This window comes from Gopherus flavomarginatus, chromosome 17, assembly GCF_025201925.1.
Source record: "Gopherus flavomarginatus isolate rGopFla2 chromosome 17, rGopFla2.mat.asm, whole genome shotgun sequence".
Taxonomy (NCBI): Eukaryota; Metazoa; Chordata; order Testudines; family Testudinidae; genus Gopherus; species Gopherus flavomarginatus.
The window spans coordinates 17,920,039-17,937,581 of NC_066633.1; the positions used below are offsets into that span (position 1 = coordinate 17,920,039).

Here is a 17,543-nt window from a genome sequence, read left to right on the forward strand (position 1 = left end):
GAGCGGTGGAAGGGGAGATTTTCCGCCTGGGAATACGCTTGGAGGAGCTGAAGGATGGGATTGACCGAGCGCTGCAGAGCCTGACCTCCCCGAGGAGTTGCTCTGAGCCGGCCTTGCGTCCCAGCTGTTTGCCGACCCTGGTCTCGGAGCCGCCACTCTCCTCCCCAAGGCCATCAGTTCAAGCCCCGATCCCGGCCCTTCGCACTCCCTACCCTGAGGTAAACGCCATGCTGCTCTGTTTCTGTGGCCTGAGGTTTCCCAGGCAAGGACACTACTGAAAACTATACTGGAAGTGCTTTCAAATGATCCTCCTACAGAGAGATCCTGGGACTGGAGTAGCAGGGATGCCCTGCCCGCAGCCACTGCTGCTGCCTAGTTCCCTCAGTGACTCCTATGGGGTCAGGCCAGAACTGGAGTAGCAGTGAGCTCTCCCCATCCCCACACCTAGCCTGAGCTCTCACTCGCTTCCCTACAGCGCCTCCTGCTGGAAGAGGCTGGAGCTGGCATAGTGCTGAGTTGCCCCGACATGGTGTAGAAGCCTTGGCTTCTTTCAAGATTCTTTCCATTTGTGGCTTGAACTAGAAAATTGCTGAGGTCCTTTGCAGCCAGCATATGGTACCATTCCCTGCAGCGTCCCTTGCTGGCAGAGGTGTTCTGGTTTGGAGGCTGACCTTACCCCTTTCTGACCCCTAGGCCCCTGTTCCAAAGCATGCCCGCGCCCAAATGCAAGTGGACGCAGAGGTGAGTTCTGCAAGTGGCGAGACGGAGGAGGAGAGAGAAGAGCTTCCCGAGCCCCTTCGGCACAAGCAGCTTCAAGTGGAGAAGGACTTTGATAACCTGCTGGACCAGTAAGTGTTGCCCCTGCTAACCCAGCCAGACACTTGCATGCTGACGTGTTGAAATGGACATGCACGCTCCATGTTACGTTCTCACAGCCAACACTCGTGCAATACAAGTGGCCGGCGTGCAGTGATCATGCAGTACAGCAATTTTGTGCCCGAGGGGGATGTGTTTCGACTTCAGGCAAATCAATTCTTTGCCAGTGTCAGCTCTCTGAGGCATTCACACAAAGGGGCCTGCAGGTCAGGGGCTCTGAATACACATCATAGATCTCTGCATTGAGAATAGCTTCCCTGCCCACCCCGGCAGGAAAGGTGCATTTTGCCTCATCACTGTGTTTGTAACTGGGAAGGGGAAACTGATATCGTTCAGGCCGAGAGTTCAAGCATAGACTTCTCATGGCAAAAAGGGCAATTGGTTCCCATCTCTGGAGGCCTATGTCCAACCCGGCCATGGACACACATGTCATGAGTTTAGCAGCTTCAATCTTGTCCCCTGGAAAAACCAACACATGATACTAACCTGGCAGGAGCAACCACATCTGCATTGCTAAAATCGTTAGCGCCTCTGCCAGGTTGGATTGAGGTGCTTTGCAGAGCAGTGAAGGAGGAGCTTTTGCCCGTACTAGCCCTTGCTCTGACAGAGCTGCCAGCGCCCTGTTTGCTTACGCACCCGGCTGCTAACCTGTCCTGCGAAACTGGCTGCTGCCAGTCAATCCAGATCAAATGGGAGCTGGCGCATCATCCTAAGGTGCAGAGTGCCCCTGGTGTTTTAACTGGGTCTGGGTGCTAGAACAAGGTATTGCTGCCACTAGGAAGGGGACCTCTGGCTGGATGGAGAGACACTCAATCTCTTTCATACCACCAGCTACAATAGCTTCAAGTCCTTGCCTGAATCTCTGAGCATGGAACAGCTGGGCCTGGAAGAGAACAACTCCCCACAGGAAGTGGATGGCCCTGCTGCAGAGGATGCTGGGACGGCTGAGAGCCCTCACGGGATGCTGTCATTAAAGGAAGAGAGGACCCATGTGACCTCTCAGCTGTAAGTAATTCAGGAGCATAAAATACATGCCCTGTGAATATCCTGCACTAATTGGGGGGAGATGGGAAGTGGCAAGAGACTAGTTTAAAGGGACAGCGCCAACTGACTATAGGCCCAAAATTTAGGTTCTGTTAGAAGGGAGAGGAAATCGTTACAAAGATCTTTTGTTGTTTAAAAAGTAAATGTCTATTAAAAACAGTTGTATTTTCATTTCTTTGTTTAAATGCCCTGTCATTTGGAAACCCAAAGGCTAAAGTGCAGAGCTTTGTTTCTGCTAAACTGATCAGCTGTGAAATAGTTCATATTACTGGTGTTTGCCTTGCCATTGTTAGGGTTCAGAGGTAACACAGGGGAATGGGGTAGTTCATGGCTGTCCGGGACTGTTGTTTCTCAGGAAGGCTGCGCAGCATTACGTTACATTTGAAAAGTTTTCTTTGCAGCCATGATGGCTAGACAGGTCCAGATTTTCAGAGATGGCCACTGATTCTGTGTGTCTCAATTATCTAGGGCCCCGTGTGGGACTGGCACCTGTAATTCCCTGTCACTTCCTCTAGTGCTTCTCCTGAGATCTCTGAAAATCAGCCCTTTGTTGTTGTTATTCCTCAGTATATCATGGGGAGATAGATTTATTTTAAACAAATAGCCTTCACAACGTGCAAGATCTTCAAGCATAAAAAGGGAAAAAGTAATGAAAAAAAATTTATCCCCATGAATCATCCATCCTACAAACTGACTCTGCAGGTTTGGAGAGTCAGGATTTTTCTTAAAACCTCTGCAAAATGCTTGCATTTTAGGCGCTCAGATGGACTTGCTTACTGATTGTATTGTAGCGCACAATCTGAATTGCCTGTGGATGCTCTCGAGTTCGGCTCCCAAAATCAATGGCCACTTTTGGAAATTTTTCACCTTCATTTTTTCTTTAATGAAGTCGTCAATGTAGCAGCAGGGCAGTATTAGGATGGTGTATTGGCCAGTTTGGGCTCAATCTGATCCCTGCTATATGCTGTTCTGCTGTGTTACATTCACCAGGGTATTTTGCCTGTGTGTCTGGGGGTGACCTAAATAAGAACTGAGTCCCACTTCCGCTTTACTCGGATAAAATGTAATAAACCAGGCGCACAAAGACGCCTTCTTTCTCTGTCGCTCCAAGTCACAAGCAGAACAAAGGAGCCTTCAGCTATTTCTTATCCCGCTTTGGAGGGCAAGCTGGCTGTGGAAGCGAAGAGGATTCTGTCCCCCAAGGGCGAGCCCGTTGCAGAGTAAATAATGAGGAGAAGGAGGGCAAGGCCAAGAGGAGAAAGAAATGGGGGTGGAAAGGGGGGAAGAAAACTGAGCATGCAAACTTGAACACATTCAACTGACTAGGAGAGAACAAAGAAACTGAGGCTCTGGCTGTTTACTTGTATCCTGTCTGTAAGGCACTCAGAGACCACAGTAAAAGCCCAAACTGTGCCAGGAGCTGTACACATGTAAAGGAAAATGCCGTTCTTACCCTGAATAAACTCACAAGCTAAGGTATATATCCACCCATCCGGTTGCTGACTCCCCACATCATTGCAATACACACGTGTAGGCCCTGGGGCCTGTGATTTACGGTGCTTTTCCTCAGCGGGTCCAGACTCTCAGCAGAGTGCTGCGTAGGGCTGGTCAGAGAGGTTCCTAGGAAACACCTTTTTGTCTGACTTTGCTGGTTCCTGGAAATCAAAATGTTTTGCAGAGACGATTGCGATGCCAACAAAGTTCCAACAGCCGTGTGTGTGTGTGTGTGTGTGTGTGTGTGTGTGTGTGTGTGTGTGTGTGAAATGAAATCCTGTCTGGTTTCCTGCCAGCGCGCCCACCCAGCTCCTCAGCAACCTGCCTGCCCAGCCCCTAGGGTTTCCAAGTCCCTGGGGTCAGCCCTCCAGCCAGATCACCCTGGAACTGGGGCTCCCAGGAACAGCCCACAGGAGTAGTGCCCAGGGGCCAGGTCTCCCATCCGTTTGTGGAGCACTCTGATTTTCATTTCGATTCAGAACTGACCCAGATTTCGACTCTGGAAATCCTCCGGGAACCGGACGGCCCATTCTCCACCCAGCTTTCGCGGTGCAGCCTTGGGCGTGGAATTAGACACCTGACTAGCTGGGCACCTGGTGGACCTGACTCTGCTCCCACTGAACTGTGTTGACAGCAACAATGGGGGCATCACCACTGGTTCCAGTGGGTGCAGGTGTAGGCAAATTGTGCCTTGTAGGTTCACTGCTCCCTGAAAGCTCCCTGAGCTGCTACTGGCAGGAACAATGGGGTGGCGGGCGGCTGTGCACCTTGACCTGGTGGTGCTGCAGGGACTGGGAGACCAGATGGCAGCAGAGCTATGACAAGGGGGCACTGCCTCGTCTTGATGGAGGGTTCTGACTGGTGTTGCTTTCTCTCCCCAACAGGCAGCCCCCGGAGAGGAGGTCGCACGCCCTGCAGCCAAGGGAATGCCGTCAGCTGGTCAGGAAGAGCAATCGCTTGTCCTCTGTCCAGGGCGAGGAGTCCCTCCCTCGGAACATGGCTATTAAAGCCAGGTCCCAGGATGCAATCCCCAAGCCATCCTTCGGGGGGCAGCAGGAGACACTATCCCGCCAGAGCAGCATGGCCAGCATGGTGGGCAGCGCCATTTCTGAGCACCTTCCGCAGAAACCTTTCCGTCAGGCAAAATCCTTACGATCCGAGGTAAGCGCCCAGGAGGGTGAAATGGAGGGCAGGGCTCCCACCTACTCGAGGTCACTAAATTTGGGGCACAGATCCAGAAGCTATTTCTGAAAATAAGACCCTATGTATACAGAAATTGCCTTCTCAGCTGCTGAAATGCAGCCCTCTCTGGTGTGTGGTCCACTGCAGCTGTGTGACAGCACACTGGAACACCACCCAGCAGGTTCTTAGAAAGGAAGGGAAGGATCATTTCCATGTTTAAAGCTTCAGGAGAGTTTGCCAGGGCAGAATGCAATTCTCCAACATGGAATATGGCCTGTTGCCTCTGGAGGTAACACCCTGATTCCTGCAGAATGGACCATGGGGTTTAGTTTAATGACCATGTGCTTCAGAACTTCAGTCTTCTTTCTCCCATAAAAGACAATGGCTCCAGCAATGTATCACCCCCTAACACCATGCTGAGGCATTTGTTCGGTGCTGATTATGAGGGAGGAACACCACTTACTGATTGATCAGCACCATCCACCAGTATGCTTGTACTTGGTGGTCTCCCCTCCAGCTACAGACCAGCTCTGCCTGGTCACATGGCCAGCATCCCTTGTGTTGATCTGAACTGGATCAAGTTTCCCTTTGTTGCAGGATCAACGCATCGTGTCTCCAGAGACGGACAGCGGGTTTGTGGGGTCGGAGGCCAGCAGGGTGTCCCCGCTGACACGCACCCCGGAGCATCGTCCCTCCCACACTGCGTATGGACCCTTGTCTCTCTTCTCCCCGCTCCAGCTCCTATGACCTGCCCTCGTCCCCTCTCCTGCCCTGGGGGGCTGATAACAAGGGTCCAGGGCTGAAGGAATGTGTGATGTGATGGGGAGGAGGCTAAGTGTATGGGGCCCAGTGGGGGTTGGTGATTGGTGAATGAGAGTGAGAGAAGAGGGGAGGGACTAGAGCAGATGATCAGACTGGGAGAGAGGAGCATGAGGAAGTGGCATGCATGGGGTGAGCGGTGAATGGGGCGAGGGAATCTGGAGCACGTGGAATGGCAAAGGGGGTGATTAGTGAACAGGGGAGGGTAGTTACAGAAGGCGTGGGCTGAGCAGCGGCTGGGACAGGGGTGCCAGGAAAGACTTCTGAAGGAAGAGACCAGAGGAAAGCAGCCAGCTGGCTGAAGCACAGTAGCAGCCGGGTTGGTGATAGACTCCCTCAGTGAGGCCTGTGTGTTTGCCTTGTTCCCAGGACCCCCGGCATGCTGGGAAGATCTGGCCCCACATCCAGCCCTGCTGCTCTTCGCACTTCCCTGCGGAAAGAGGCAGCCCCCCTGCCGTCGGAAAAGGAACTGCTAGGCACGTACACCTCTGCCAGCCAGGCGCCCCCCGGAGGCAGTGCCCGGAGACACAGCCTGCCCCGGGACAGCCCCTCCCAAACCAGCTCCCCTCCCCAGTGGACAAACAGCATCACCAGTGAGGTGGGACCAGGCACAGACATCAGTGAGTAGAAAGTGCCCATCACCTGGGTGTCTGGGCACCTCCAGCATGAGACACACATTGTTTCCTGTAGGGGGCAGAGTTCTCCTCCCGTCTTCCTACAGTGAGAGGAGCTGCCGCTGATACAAACAAAAAATATCATTTTTTTTTTAGAATATTTTCCATTTTTTTCCCCTACCTTTCTCGTGATTTTCAAAAATTATTTTTAGTTTAAAAAACTGTGTTTTGAAAACCAAAATTTGGGAGGAATTGGTGTTTCAATAGAAAACTGGGAAAACATGGCCCAAAATGAAACTCTTCCACCCAAATTTTCATTTTTGATCTAAAAGATTTGGACCAGTGCTAGTCATTCCCATCAAAAAGGGATGGTGGGGTTCACACAACCAGGGAGAGAGGCATAAGAAAAGCCCACAGAGACTATGCAGTTCTGCATCGCTTGGGGGAGCTGTATTGGTCCCCCAAATTAAGGCTGTACCAGCCAATGACCTCTCCTCACCCTCAATTCCCATCACCCAGATGTCTCTCTCCCCCTCATACCCACAGCCTTTGGACATAGGTTCTGTGGCTTGGCCTGAAGTTTGCTCACAGGCAGACTAGATTTCAGGGCTCTCAGAATCATAAATCCTCCCTTTGGTTTATGGCCTGAGACAAATCCAGCCTGTGGCCCCGTTTTCCTCAGGCGCGTGGTTCGGAGGGAAACCAGTAATGTACTGGGGAGCCTCCATCACCCAGTCAGTTGACTCACTCAGTCCTATTCCTTTGACAGTGGGTGGCTCTGGAGACTGGGATGGGAAATGGAGCCTTTCACTTCCTGAGTGCTGGTTCGAATGCCGCTCAAACTGCTAGTGACTCAGCTGGCTATTCGGTGCCCTGGGTGGAATGAGTTTGGATAAGTCTCAGTCCAGTGAGCAAGGGTCCACAGCGTATTTGTTGGCAGAGAGGTCAAGGACTGACTGGACCATGGAGACTGAATCTTCTCCCACCCAGAGCCACCTTAGCAGGGAGGGAAGCTGTCTGGGGTCAGACCTGAAAATGGCCCCAGGTGGCCGGTGAAATAAATGGAGGCACTCAAAAGTCTCGGCCATTTTAACATCTGGTCCTGTCTCCTTATGTCCCCAGCTCACACGGACTCCGAGGCAGAGCAGCACAGCAGGGCCGGCGCTTCTGATCACCGTCCCAGCAAAACTAGATGCCCACCCAGCTCCACCACCACATCGCTTTCCCCAGGCCGGGCTCACCACGGCCTCCTGGGCTCCCGCGTGGAACGAGAGTAAGTGTGAACTCGGCTCGGGGGCAGGGCTGTGTCAGCAACAGCAGCCACTTTCCCTGGCCCTTTGGGGCACCAACATCTGCTGCTGGGGTGAGACCAGCAGCACCTTTGGCTGCGTATGAATCTTTGCAGCATTTCTCCATCGTTGTGACTAGCCTCCTCGGTGGCAGCTCCATCTCTGAGCTGGGCTGCTGCGGTGCAGTCCGAGGCTGTAAGAGCCCCGAATCGATCTCCCAATGGAAAGAGGTGACACTAAGTCACACCCTGGGCTCTCTGTCAGTGGTGTCAACACTGGGCCATTCCTGACTGCAGTCCCTGGAGCTGTCCTCTTGGGAAATATCAAGTAATGGTCTCAAGTTGCAGTGGGGGAGGTTTAGGTTGGATATTAGAAAAAACTTTTTCACTCAGAGAGTGGTGAAGCACTGGAATGGGTTACCTAGGGGGGTGGTGGAATCTCCTTCCTTAGAGGTTTTTAAGGTCAGGCTTGACAAAGCTCTGGCTGGGATGATTTAGTTGGAAATTGGTCCTGCTTTGAGCAGGGGGTTGGACTAGATACCTCCTGAGGTCCCTTCCTGTCCTGAGATTCTGTGATTCTATGATTCTATGAAAGGGCTTTGTATCCAGCACGGTCATTAGATTTCCCTAGGATGTTGTTATCTCCCAGTGAGCCAAGCAGCCCCTGAGCATAGGAGGTGGGGGCTTGTTTATCTGCTTTTTCTGAGCAGGGGAGGTCCGGGAGGGTGGGGTGTTCTGCCCGTTCTGTGCCCTCTCCTTGCATAATGTCAGCAAACATTTCTGAGAGTGTTGCTAGGACGCTGCCTCTCTCTAACACGAGTGTGGCAGGGGTGGGGCCGGGAGGAAACGGCACTGGTTTCTGTGCATGGAGGACTAGGGACGTTTCTAAAGCCCCTGGGGAGATACAAGCACTCCGCGTCTTAAAGTGCCCACCCCAGGCGAGATCCTTATCTCCAGTCTCCACCCTGCTCTAGGACTGGTTTATATTGGGCTGATGGAATGGTTCCAGCACATGCTGCTTTAGAAAGGCCTCTCACTTGTTTCTTTGGGCTCAGACGTGTTGAGAGGGACCAGGCCTTGGGACGGGCAGGCTGGGAACCTCGGTACAATAGATCTCTCTCATGGGAGTGAATCCAGAGGCAGCTCCCCTTCCCTCGTGGAGATGAGAGATCTCAAAGCCACAGGAGGCCACCTCACCAGTATTGAGGTGTTGCTGGAGCCGGCTAGCCGGAGGGAGGAAGCGGAGAAACACTCGATATGACAGCGCCAATCCTGGCCTTCTTCACCATGTGCGTATCGCTCCGATTTGTGTGGCCTCAGCGTGGAGGCCGCCCCCTGGGTCAAGGCAGAGACCATTCAACTCATTTCACCATGACCACAGCGAGGCCAGGTCTGAGTCTTATTCTAGCAGGTGGATACTAGCTCCTTGGTCAAAGGTTTTGCAAGTGTCTCAACTGGGACTGGGAAGCAGAGTGGGGCCAGATCGGATCCTGCTGGGCAAACCAGGGACAAAGTGGTCTTTGGAGGCAGCTCTTCTAGGAGCGAGTAACCAGGGGGAGCGGTCCTTGGCTACACAGCACAGTCAGGGCAGCCTCTGTGGTTGCTGCCTCAGGGATGGGCTGTAGCAAGAGCGGATTGATGGGACAGGGTCGGGAGTTCCCATCCCCCTCGCTAGCCGAGTGGTTGGGTGGAGCTGTGAACTGCCCTCCTGTAGCATCTGCCAGCTGGACTGGAAGCTTTTAGTTCAATGCAGGTGCCTCCCGTAGCTAGGGGGATAGAGCCAGGAGAACTGGCCTCTCTTGGGGCAAACTGTGATCTGGTTCACCTCACTGTCCCTCTGCTCACTGCCTGGCTGCCTCATTTCCACCTGGCAGGTAAAGTGTTAACGCTCGTGTCACTCACGAGAGGAGGGAGGGGAATGACAGAGTAAGAAACCTGCCCCCTCTGCTCTGTCTGGTTAGACCCTGATTGGAGCCAAACCTTTGCCCAGCTTGGGGCGAGAATCCCCTGGGGGAGTCTGAGGTTTCCACAACCTTGCAAACTATTTCAGTGGGTTGGCAAACCTAGTGTGAATTCCCAAATCTTTCTCCTTGTTGTTTTAATTTGACGTGGCTGGATTCTCAGCTGGCGTAAATCAGCATCATCCTATTGACTGCAGTGGGGCGACACCGGTTTACACTGGCTACGGATCTGGACCCTGGTGTTTATTTCCCTGAGGGTGATTATGGGTTTGCCTAGCTAAGGGGCAGCAGCTTGTGCTGTGTATTACGGATAACAAGGCCACCCCTGAACGCTGAGCTGACATAAGTAGGTGTCCTGCGTCCTGTAATGAAGTGGACAGTGTGTGTCTGCGCCCCATTGCCTCCTACTGGGTGAAGTCAGCACTGCTTGGGTTTGTCTCAGATCCCATCGTGCTGATGGAGATTCTCCTTCAGCTCAGCTGGCAGGGCCGTGTGCTTGTTGGAGCAGGAAGATCCGAGTCCTTGCCCCACTGTCGCCATGAAGATCTGAGAGATGTTGTGATGTGCAGCTTAGTGACACCTGAGAGAGGCCTGAGGTGGCCACGGATTTCAATGAACCTTGAACCCAAGGTTATGAGTAGGCTGGAATTGACCAGTCAAATTTGCGTCGCCTTAGTCTGGGTAACTTCTCTGGTATTTCTAGCCCACTCCCTGCTGTGCTGTATGGGGTTCAAATAGGAAGGAGAAAGCGTCGATCTCACTGTGTCTCCTGCAGCTATCTGGTGAGACAGCCAGTTCCCGGCAGATTTCATACCTGCCTTTGCAGAACCCAGACGCCCGGTTCATTTGGAGAAGGCTCCGTGCTTCCAGAGTGTATCCAGCCTGAACCTCCATGTAATTTGAGGTTCTCCTGTCACCGCTCACAGGACATGTTCTATTGTGGAACCTTCAGGCCAAGATTGTCAAAAGGGACTACTGATCTGAGTGCCCGGCTTGAGTTTCAGTGGTTGAGTGTGGAGTATTGTCTGAAAACCACACCCCTTAACGGCATCTCAAGAAAGACTAGGTGACGCAGTTCCTTAAGGAGAAGGGCACTTTCTAGTTCCCAGGATGGGCACTCTGAAAAGGAAGGTGGTTAACCCTTTGGTGACCTGAAAAGAAAGCCACATGCTTCCCCTAAGCATACATTGCCTGGCAGTCTGGAAAATGCCACCACAGTGAGTATTAATGCAAGCTTATTTTCCCCCCAGCTGCTATGGTAGCCAGCAGAGTAACATGGCAGTTTAAACGTTCCTTCTGCAGCTGCCTGTCTTGTGCATTTAGTCAGAGGGGCCGAGATAGGATGTATAGACAAAAATATCAAATTTCCCGGCAAGCACTGGAGCAGCACTGAATCAACTCGAGTCCAGAGAATCTGGCTGGACACTGTGATCCCTAACGGCTTGAGATCTTTGCAGCCGTTCAGAAAAGCTCCATGTGTAAAGCCCATATTTCCACTCCTTCCCATTCTCCCCTATGGTCCTCTTGAAAGTAATACAGACCCTGCTCCTCTCCCTTGCTCCTGCTCTACTTTCCATTATTTCCCAAGTGGAAGGGCTGGGGAACAGCCCTGGGGAAGGAAGTCCCCTCTCTAGCCGCACAGCTGATTCTGCTTGGGCAGCAGTGCAGGCTTCCCCCACCCTCCCCTCCCAGCATGCCTCAATCATCCATTCCCCACTCCAAAGGACAAACCCTGGGAGCAAGGGGGGCTCATGGAGGGCAACAATTTGGCCTTGGCAATGATCAGGGTTTGCATGTTTGTTTTTTTTCCCCAGTGGAATGAACCCAAAACCTCGCTAACATTTTTGTGAAAACAGATTTGTGTCCAAGTGCCTGGTTTGGGATTGAAACCTGAGCTCTGGGCTGGAATGGTGCGGGGCGGGGTGTGTCAAGGCAGGGACAGGGGGATTGGTAGCCTGGTGACTAGGGCGCAGTCCCTGCTCTGGCTGATTCAAAGTAGAGTTTTTCATCCAAGATCATCCTGGATTTCCTACCTCCCAAGCCAGTGCCCTAACCACTGAGCTACCAAGTGCCCTTTCCCCGCCCCATCACACACAATCCAAAAACAGGCACCAAAACCCACTATTGGAGCATGGCACATGAGAGAGTCAGAGATGGCCCTGGGTGCTTTGGTGGAAGCTGTTTTCAGTCCTCCCCCACTCAAAAGGCCTAAGCTAAACAACTGAAAAAAAAAAACAAAAAAACTCAGGGATTTGGTGTCCCTGAACGTTGACACTCAGAGAGGCTACCCTGGTCACCCACCTCTAAGGCCAGCCCTGGAAAGAGTCCACCTCTCTCATTTCCTGACAGAAACGTCGTCATAACCGATCCATTGCCACAAAACATTTTGGTTTCGATGAAGCAGCACATTTTAGAAAAATGTCCTTACATCAAAAATGTCCTGCCCATCTCCAGTGCTTATTCTTCATGGGTGTTCGCCCTCTCCTGCTGATGGGGGTCAGTGTGAGGTGGATGCTGCTTCCCCAAGAGCTGGCCCGAGACCCACCACATCCTTCTCCTGACCATTCGTGGTCATTGCAGCTTCCACGAGGCCTAATTGCCGGTGGCGATTGAGCTCCCAGAGCTCCTATTGACTTCAGCTGGGGTTGTGGGTACTTAGCACTTCTGAACAATTAGGCCCCATGGCTCTTTCCACAGGAGGAGGCGCGTTAATCCATCTCCTGGCTCATTTCCAGAGTAGCCAGGTACTTTCTGCTTCCATAAACTCCCTCATGGTGTCAGTTGAATACAAGAGTCTTCTTCATGTCTTGTCCTGCACCAGGGATGGCTGCATGTCAGTGACTCCCGCTGTGAAATCCCTTGGGAGCCTCTGAAGTGGAAGATGGGGCTTATTTGGATTGGGCCACCACGCTGGGTCACGTAGTGACAGTGCAGCTGTGGCAGTTAGCTTGCCCTGTAGTCAGACAGCAGAAGCCTCTGAAGGGAGACAACTTGGGTGCGGTCACTGCCGCTGTTGGTTCATCCTGAAAGTACCTTCTAGGGTACGTCTGATGCTGATGAAGTCTCATGTCGATGTTGACATATGAGGATTCAGCCAACACTAAAGGCGACTACGGATACATGAGGTCAGACCAATGCGAGAACCACAACACAGTTACATGTGGGACAGACAAGATTGTCCATGACCATTGCAGGCTGCATCTTGCTACAAAACAGTTAACAGTGACAGGACAAATCTGCTGCCATCTTGCTTTGCTGTGGGCTGTTGCTTTCCAATGGCTGGGGTCAACCTGACAGACTTCCGAGTTTGACTTCAGTGTGTCCTTATATCATTTGTACTGGTCACCAAGAGAACAGTGCTTTGCTTTAGCTGGCTATAAAATCCGGCCTTGGGTAAGCGTCGTAAGCGTGACTGCTCGATAGTTATTTAGCTTGGTGCTTCCCTTGATAGCCCTATTGTTCCAGAGGCAGTGTGACGGCATTCCCAATGCAGAGCTGGCATGGGCTGTGCAATGGGGAATCCCATCCTCAATTATGTCATTCTGTGACAGCGTGCTGCTTAGGTAGCAAAACCTCTCCACAGACCTGAGAAGAGCGTGGCTGATCTCCATGACTCCAATGCGCACATCCCCTGGCATAGGCAGGTCCAGCGCTTCAGACTGGAGTTGCGTTGCTGAATCCAGCTGCACTGTGATTAGATTCTAGTGGGAAACGTGTGCGCAGTTCCTGTCCCACTCTCTCATCCACGCAAGCCATGCGCGTACTGGGACAGAATTGTAACAAGGAGAGCGACACACATGGATGCAGGTTTAAGTTCGGAGTTCCATCTCCTAGCAAATGCTGTTGACCCCTCATGGTTTCTCCACCTTTCCAGAGTTCCTTTTCAAGGGCAATCCCGTGCCCCTATAGGCTGTAACTGGCTGCCGGCTTATTTGATTGTGGCCTGCCTTTGCCATGTCCAGTATCGCCTTTGGCACCTATGGCATTTTACAGGGGCACCAGCTAGCTTGGGTGCCAGTAGCTGTGAAGCCATGTCAGTTGCTTGAGTATTTACCCCAGGTCCTGGGTGGGGGGTCTAGTCCATGCTGCCACTGCTTTGCTGCTATCGTTACCCAAGCTATCTTTGATCTAGGTTGTGATGCAGTAGGGACTGTCTGTGTGGGGAGTGGGAGAGCAGGGGAGGACTTTAGGGGATGGACGATGCCAGGGCCTGTAACCTGAGCTAGGTAAGGGAGGGGAAAGGTCAACACCTTTGCCCGGGAAGGGGACAAAGGAAGGGAGTGGCAGGAGGGAAGCAGTTTGAGTTTGGGCTTGGGGCTGTGTGGGCGGAATTCAGGGTATCCTAGCTAGGATCCAAGCACCCTGAAAGCCCAGAAGGACTCGGTGGAGGGGTCCTGACTGTGCCTGCAAGCTCTGCTGTAACCTGTGTTCCTGTTGTCCAATAAACCTTCTGTTTTACTGGCTGGCTGAGAGTCACTGTGGGTCCCAGGAAGAGGGGTGCAGGGCCGGACTCCCCCACACTCCGTGACAACTGGTGGCAGCGGCGGGAGATACTGCACCCTGTGGACGGCGCTTCCTGCAGTAAGTGACTGGGGAGCAGTAAAACGAAGGGGTGGTTAACCCCTGGGAGTGTGTGCCCAGTGAGAAGGACTTTGCAGTAACAGGGTCCCCCGGGGGATTGCAGCGAGTGGTCCCAGGGGCGGAGGAGTCTGCAGCTCGACCCTGGCAGAGAGGTGGTGACCTCAAGAAGGGCTGGTGCACTAGGGGTCCCCCTGGAAACCGTGGGGAGCGGCGAGCACCCCGGCCTGTGAGTGGCCAGCAGGAAGATGTATGCCAAGCGGTGCAAGTGTGACCTGGTGGAGCTGTGTAAGCAGAGGGGGCTGCACCCAGGGAGGCTCAGCAAGGACCAGCTGATTTCCCAGCTGGAGCAGGGAGACCGCATGAATGAACGGAGCCCTGTCTCTGAGGGAAGCAGCCGAGAAGATGCAGCGCAGGCACCAGTGACTGTCCCTGCCGGGAGTGGTCAGCCGGCAGACGAGGGCTTCCCGAGACCCCCCCTTCCTAGGCGTAGAGGAAGGGCGGGGAGGAGCCCAGTGTATACCGAGGGCACCGTGACACCCCCGGCCAGCAGGGGAGCCCCACGGCGAAGCTCACCCCCCAGCAGGGGATCCTCCCGGCAACGCTCAGCATCCGTGGAGCGGATGCGGCTGGAATATGAAAGGGAGCTGAGACGGGAGGAGCTCGAGTTAAAGAGGCGAGAGCTGGAGGAGAAGGCGAAACAACGTGAACATGAGCTGGAGGAGAAGGCGAAACAGCGTGAACATGAGGAGAACCAGCGTAAACATGAGGAGAACCAGCGCCAGCGTGAGTGGGAGGAGAAGGAGAAACAGCGTAAACATGAGCTGGACCTGGCCCGGCTGAGGAGCAGTGAGGCCCCGGCTGCGGTGAGTGAGGGGGGACCCAAGCCTACAAAGAGCTTTGATAAGCACTTGCTGCCCCGGCGTAAGGAGGGGGAGGACATAGATACCTTCCTGACGGCTTTTGAGAATGCCTGCGAGCTGCACAGGGTTGACCCTGCAGACAGGATCGCAGTTCTCACCCCCTTACTGGACTCCACAGCCGTGGAGGTGTACAGCCGACTGAAAGGGGCGGAGGCAGGGGATTACGAACTGTTCAAACAGGCCCTGCTCCGCGAGTTTGGGCTGACTCCTGAGATGTACCGGAAAAAGTTCCGGAGCCAGCGTAAAACCCGTGAGGTTACATACCTACAACTGGTCAACCGGGCGCAGGGGTATGCTCGCAAGTGGACAGCTGGGGCCCAAACTAAAGAGGACCTGCTTGACCTATTTATACTGGAGCACCTGTACGAGCAGTGCCCATCCGACCTGAGGCTGTGGTTGATGGACCAGAAGCCGGAGAACCCGCAGCATGCAGGCCAGCTGGCCGACCAATTTGTGGACAGTCGGGCAGGGGATGGCAGGGAGGAGTCTCAAAGGAGCAGGCCTGCCTCAACGCAGAGAGAGAGTCAACATGGGACCTCCCAAAGGGGGCCTATGGAGAACCCCCCCAAAAGGGGAACATCCAGCGGCAGGTCCCTCCGACCCACTCAAGGGGACCCACGAGATATGGGCTGCTATCGCTGTGGCCAACGAGGTCACATACGGGCCCAGTGCCCCAAGCTCAGGGACAGACCAAGCAGACCCAACCCGCAGAGGGTGGACTGGGTAAAAACCCAATCGGAGGAGGGGCTACGTTCCCAGGAAAGGGGGGTTGGCAACATACCACCTGTTGATGCTCCCGGTTCCGGGTTTTTGGTTTACCGGGTGGGCGCGGGGCTGCCCCTCCGGAAAGAGTGCATTGTTTCCCTGGAAGTGGATGGGAGGAAGGTCACTGGGTACTGGGACACGGGCGCAGAGGTGACGCTGGCCCGGCCCGAGGTGGTGGCCTCAGATCGGATGGTGCCCGACACCTACCTGACCCTGATGGGCGTGGGCGGGACCCCATTCAAGGTACCCGTGGCAAGGGTACACCTGAAATGGGGGGCCAAGGAGGGCCCCAAGGATGTGGGGGTACACCAATATTTGCCCACTGACGTGTTAATGGGAGGGGACCTTGAGGACTGGCCTAGTAACACCCAGAGTGCCCTGGTCGTGACTCGTAGTCAGAGTCGGCAAATGGCACTGCTCCCCGACAACGGGGAAGGTACTCGACCTGAGGTGCAGGCCCCTAACTCAGGGAGCGGGGAACGCCCAGGGGCACGGTGCAGAGAGGCTGCGGCCTCAGACCCAGCCAGCAAGAGAGAGCCGGTCCCCATTCCTGTCCCAGCTGCTGAGTTCCAGGCCGAGTTGCAGAAAGATCCCTCCTTGCGGAAGCACAGGGACCGGGCTGACCTTAGTGCGGTACAGACCATGAGGAGAGGTTGCAAGGAGAGGTTCCTGTGGGAGAAGGGGTTCCTGTACCGAGAATGGGCTCCCCCAGGGGAAGTAGAGTCATGGGGGATCAGGAGGCAGCTGGTGGTTCCCCAGAAGTTCCGTCACAAGCTGTTGTACCTGGCCCATGACATCCCTCTCGCAGGGCACCAGGGAATCCGGCGCACCAGGCAGAGGCTGCTACAGAACTTTTACTGGCCTGGGGTCTTTACCCATGTCCGACAGTACTGCCAATCCTGTGACCCCTGCCAGAGGGTGGGGAAGGCCCGGGACAAGGGGAAAGCGGCTTTGAGGCCTTTACCCATCATAGAAGAACCTTTCCAGAAGGTAGCCATGGACATAGTGGGACCTCTCAGCAAGACGACCCGGTCAGGGAAGAAATACATCCTGGTGGTCGTGGATTTTGCCACTCGCTACCCCGAGGCGGTGGCCTTGTCCTCTATCGAAGCAGACACAGTGGCAGATGCGCTGCTGACAATTTTCAGCCGGGTGGGGTTCCCCAAGGAGGTCTTAACGGACCAGGGGTCCAACTTCATGTCGGCCCTGCTCCGGTCCTTATGGCAGAAATGTGGGGTCCAGCACAACTGGGCCTCAGCGTATCACCCCCAGTCCAACGGGCTGGTAGAAAGGTTCAACGGGACGCTGAAGATGATGCTAAAAACATTTATGAACCAGCATCCGCAAGATTGGGACAAGTACTTACCTCACCTGCTGTTTGCGTACAGGGAGGTACCCCAGGAATCTACTGGGTTTTCACCTTTCGAACTGTTGTATGGAAGGCAGGTGAGGGGGCCCCTAAACCTGATGAGGGACGAATGGGAGGGGAAGGCCGCTCCCGAGGGAGAGTCAGTGGTGGAGTATGTCCTGACCTTCCGGGAAAGACTGGCCGAGCTCATGGGCCTGGCCAGGGAGAATCTGGCCCGAGCCCAGAGGAGGCAGAAGGTCTGGTATGACCGCACAGCACGAGCCCGTACCTTCGCCACCGGGGATCAGGTGATGGTTCTTATCCCCGTGAGGAGAAACAAACTCCAGGCCGCCTAGGAAGGGCCCTTCAAGGTTATCAAGCAACTGAATGAGGTAAACTATGTGGTGGAGCTGTCAAACCGGGCACATCACCGTCGGGTGTACCATGTGAACATGATGAAACCATACTATGACAGGGGGAATGTGGTGTTGGCCGTGTGTGGACATTGGGAGGGGCAGGGAGATGACCCCTTAGTGGATCTATTCCCTGGGACAAAAGCTGGTTCCCCCCTGGAGGCGATTCCCCTCTCTGAGCAACTGACCCCGGGCCAGCACGCTGAGATCAGAGGGGTGCTGCATCTGTACCGACAGC

General features: G+C 54.2%; 1 protein-coding gene across 1 annotated transcript in view; it reads left to right on the top strand.

Annotated features, from left to right (window-relative positions):
- The window catches only part of AKNA (AT-hook transcription factor), an 81,552-nt gene that overhangs the window by 50,629 nt on the left and 13,380 nt on the right, over positions 1-17,543 (top strand). The window contains exons 9-15 of the mRNA XM_050926457.1: positions 2-218; positions 694-848; positions 1,708-1,881; positions 4,299-4,575; positions 5,194-5,300; positions 5,785-6,035; positions 7,152-7,302. Of these exons, the coding sequence (XP_050782414.1) occupies positions 2-218; positions 694-848; positions 1,708-1,881; positions 4,299-4,575; positions 5,194-5,300; positions 5,785-6,035; positions 7,152-7,302 (1,332 nt within the window). The remainder of the gene's footprint in view (position 1; positions 219-693; positions 849-1,707; positions 1,882-4,298; positions 4,576-5,193; positions 5,301-5,784; positions 6,036-7,151; positions 7,303-17,543) is intronic.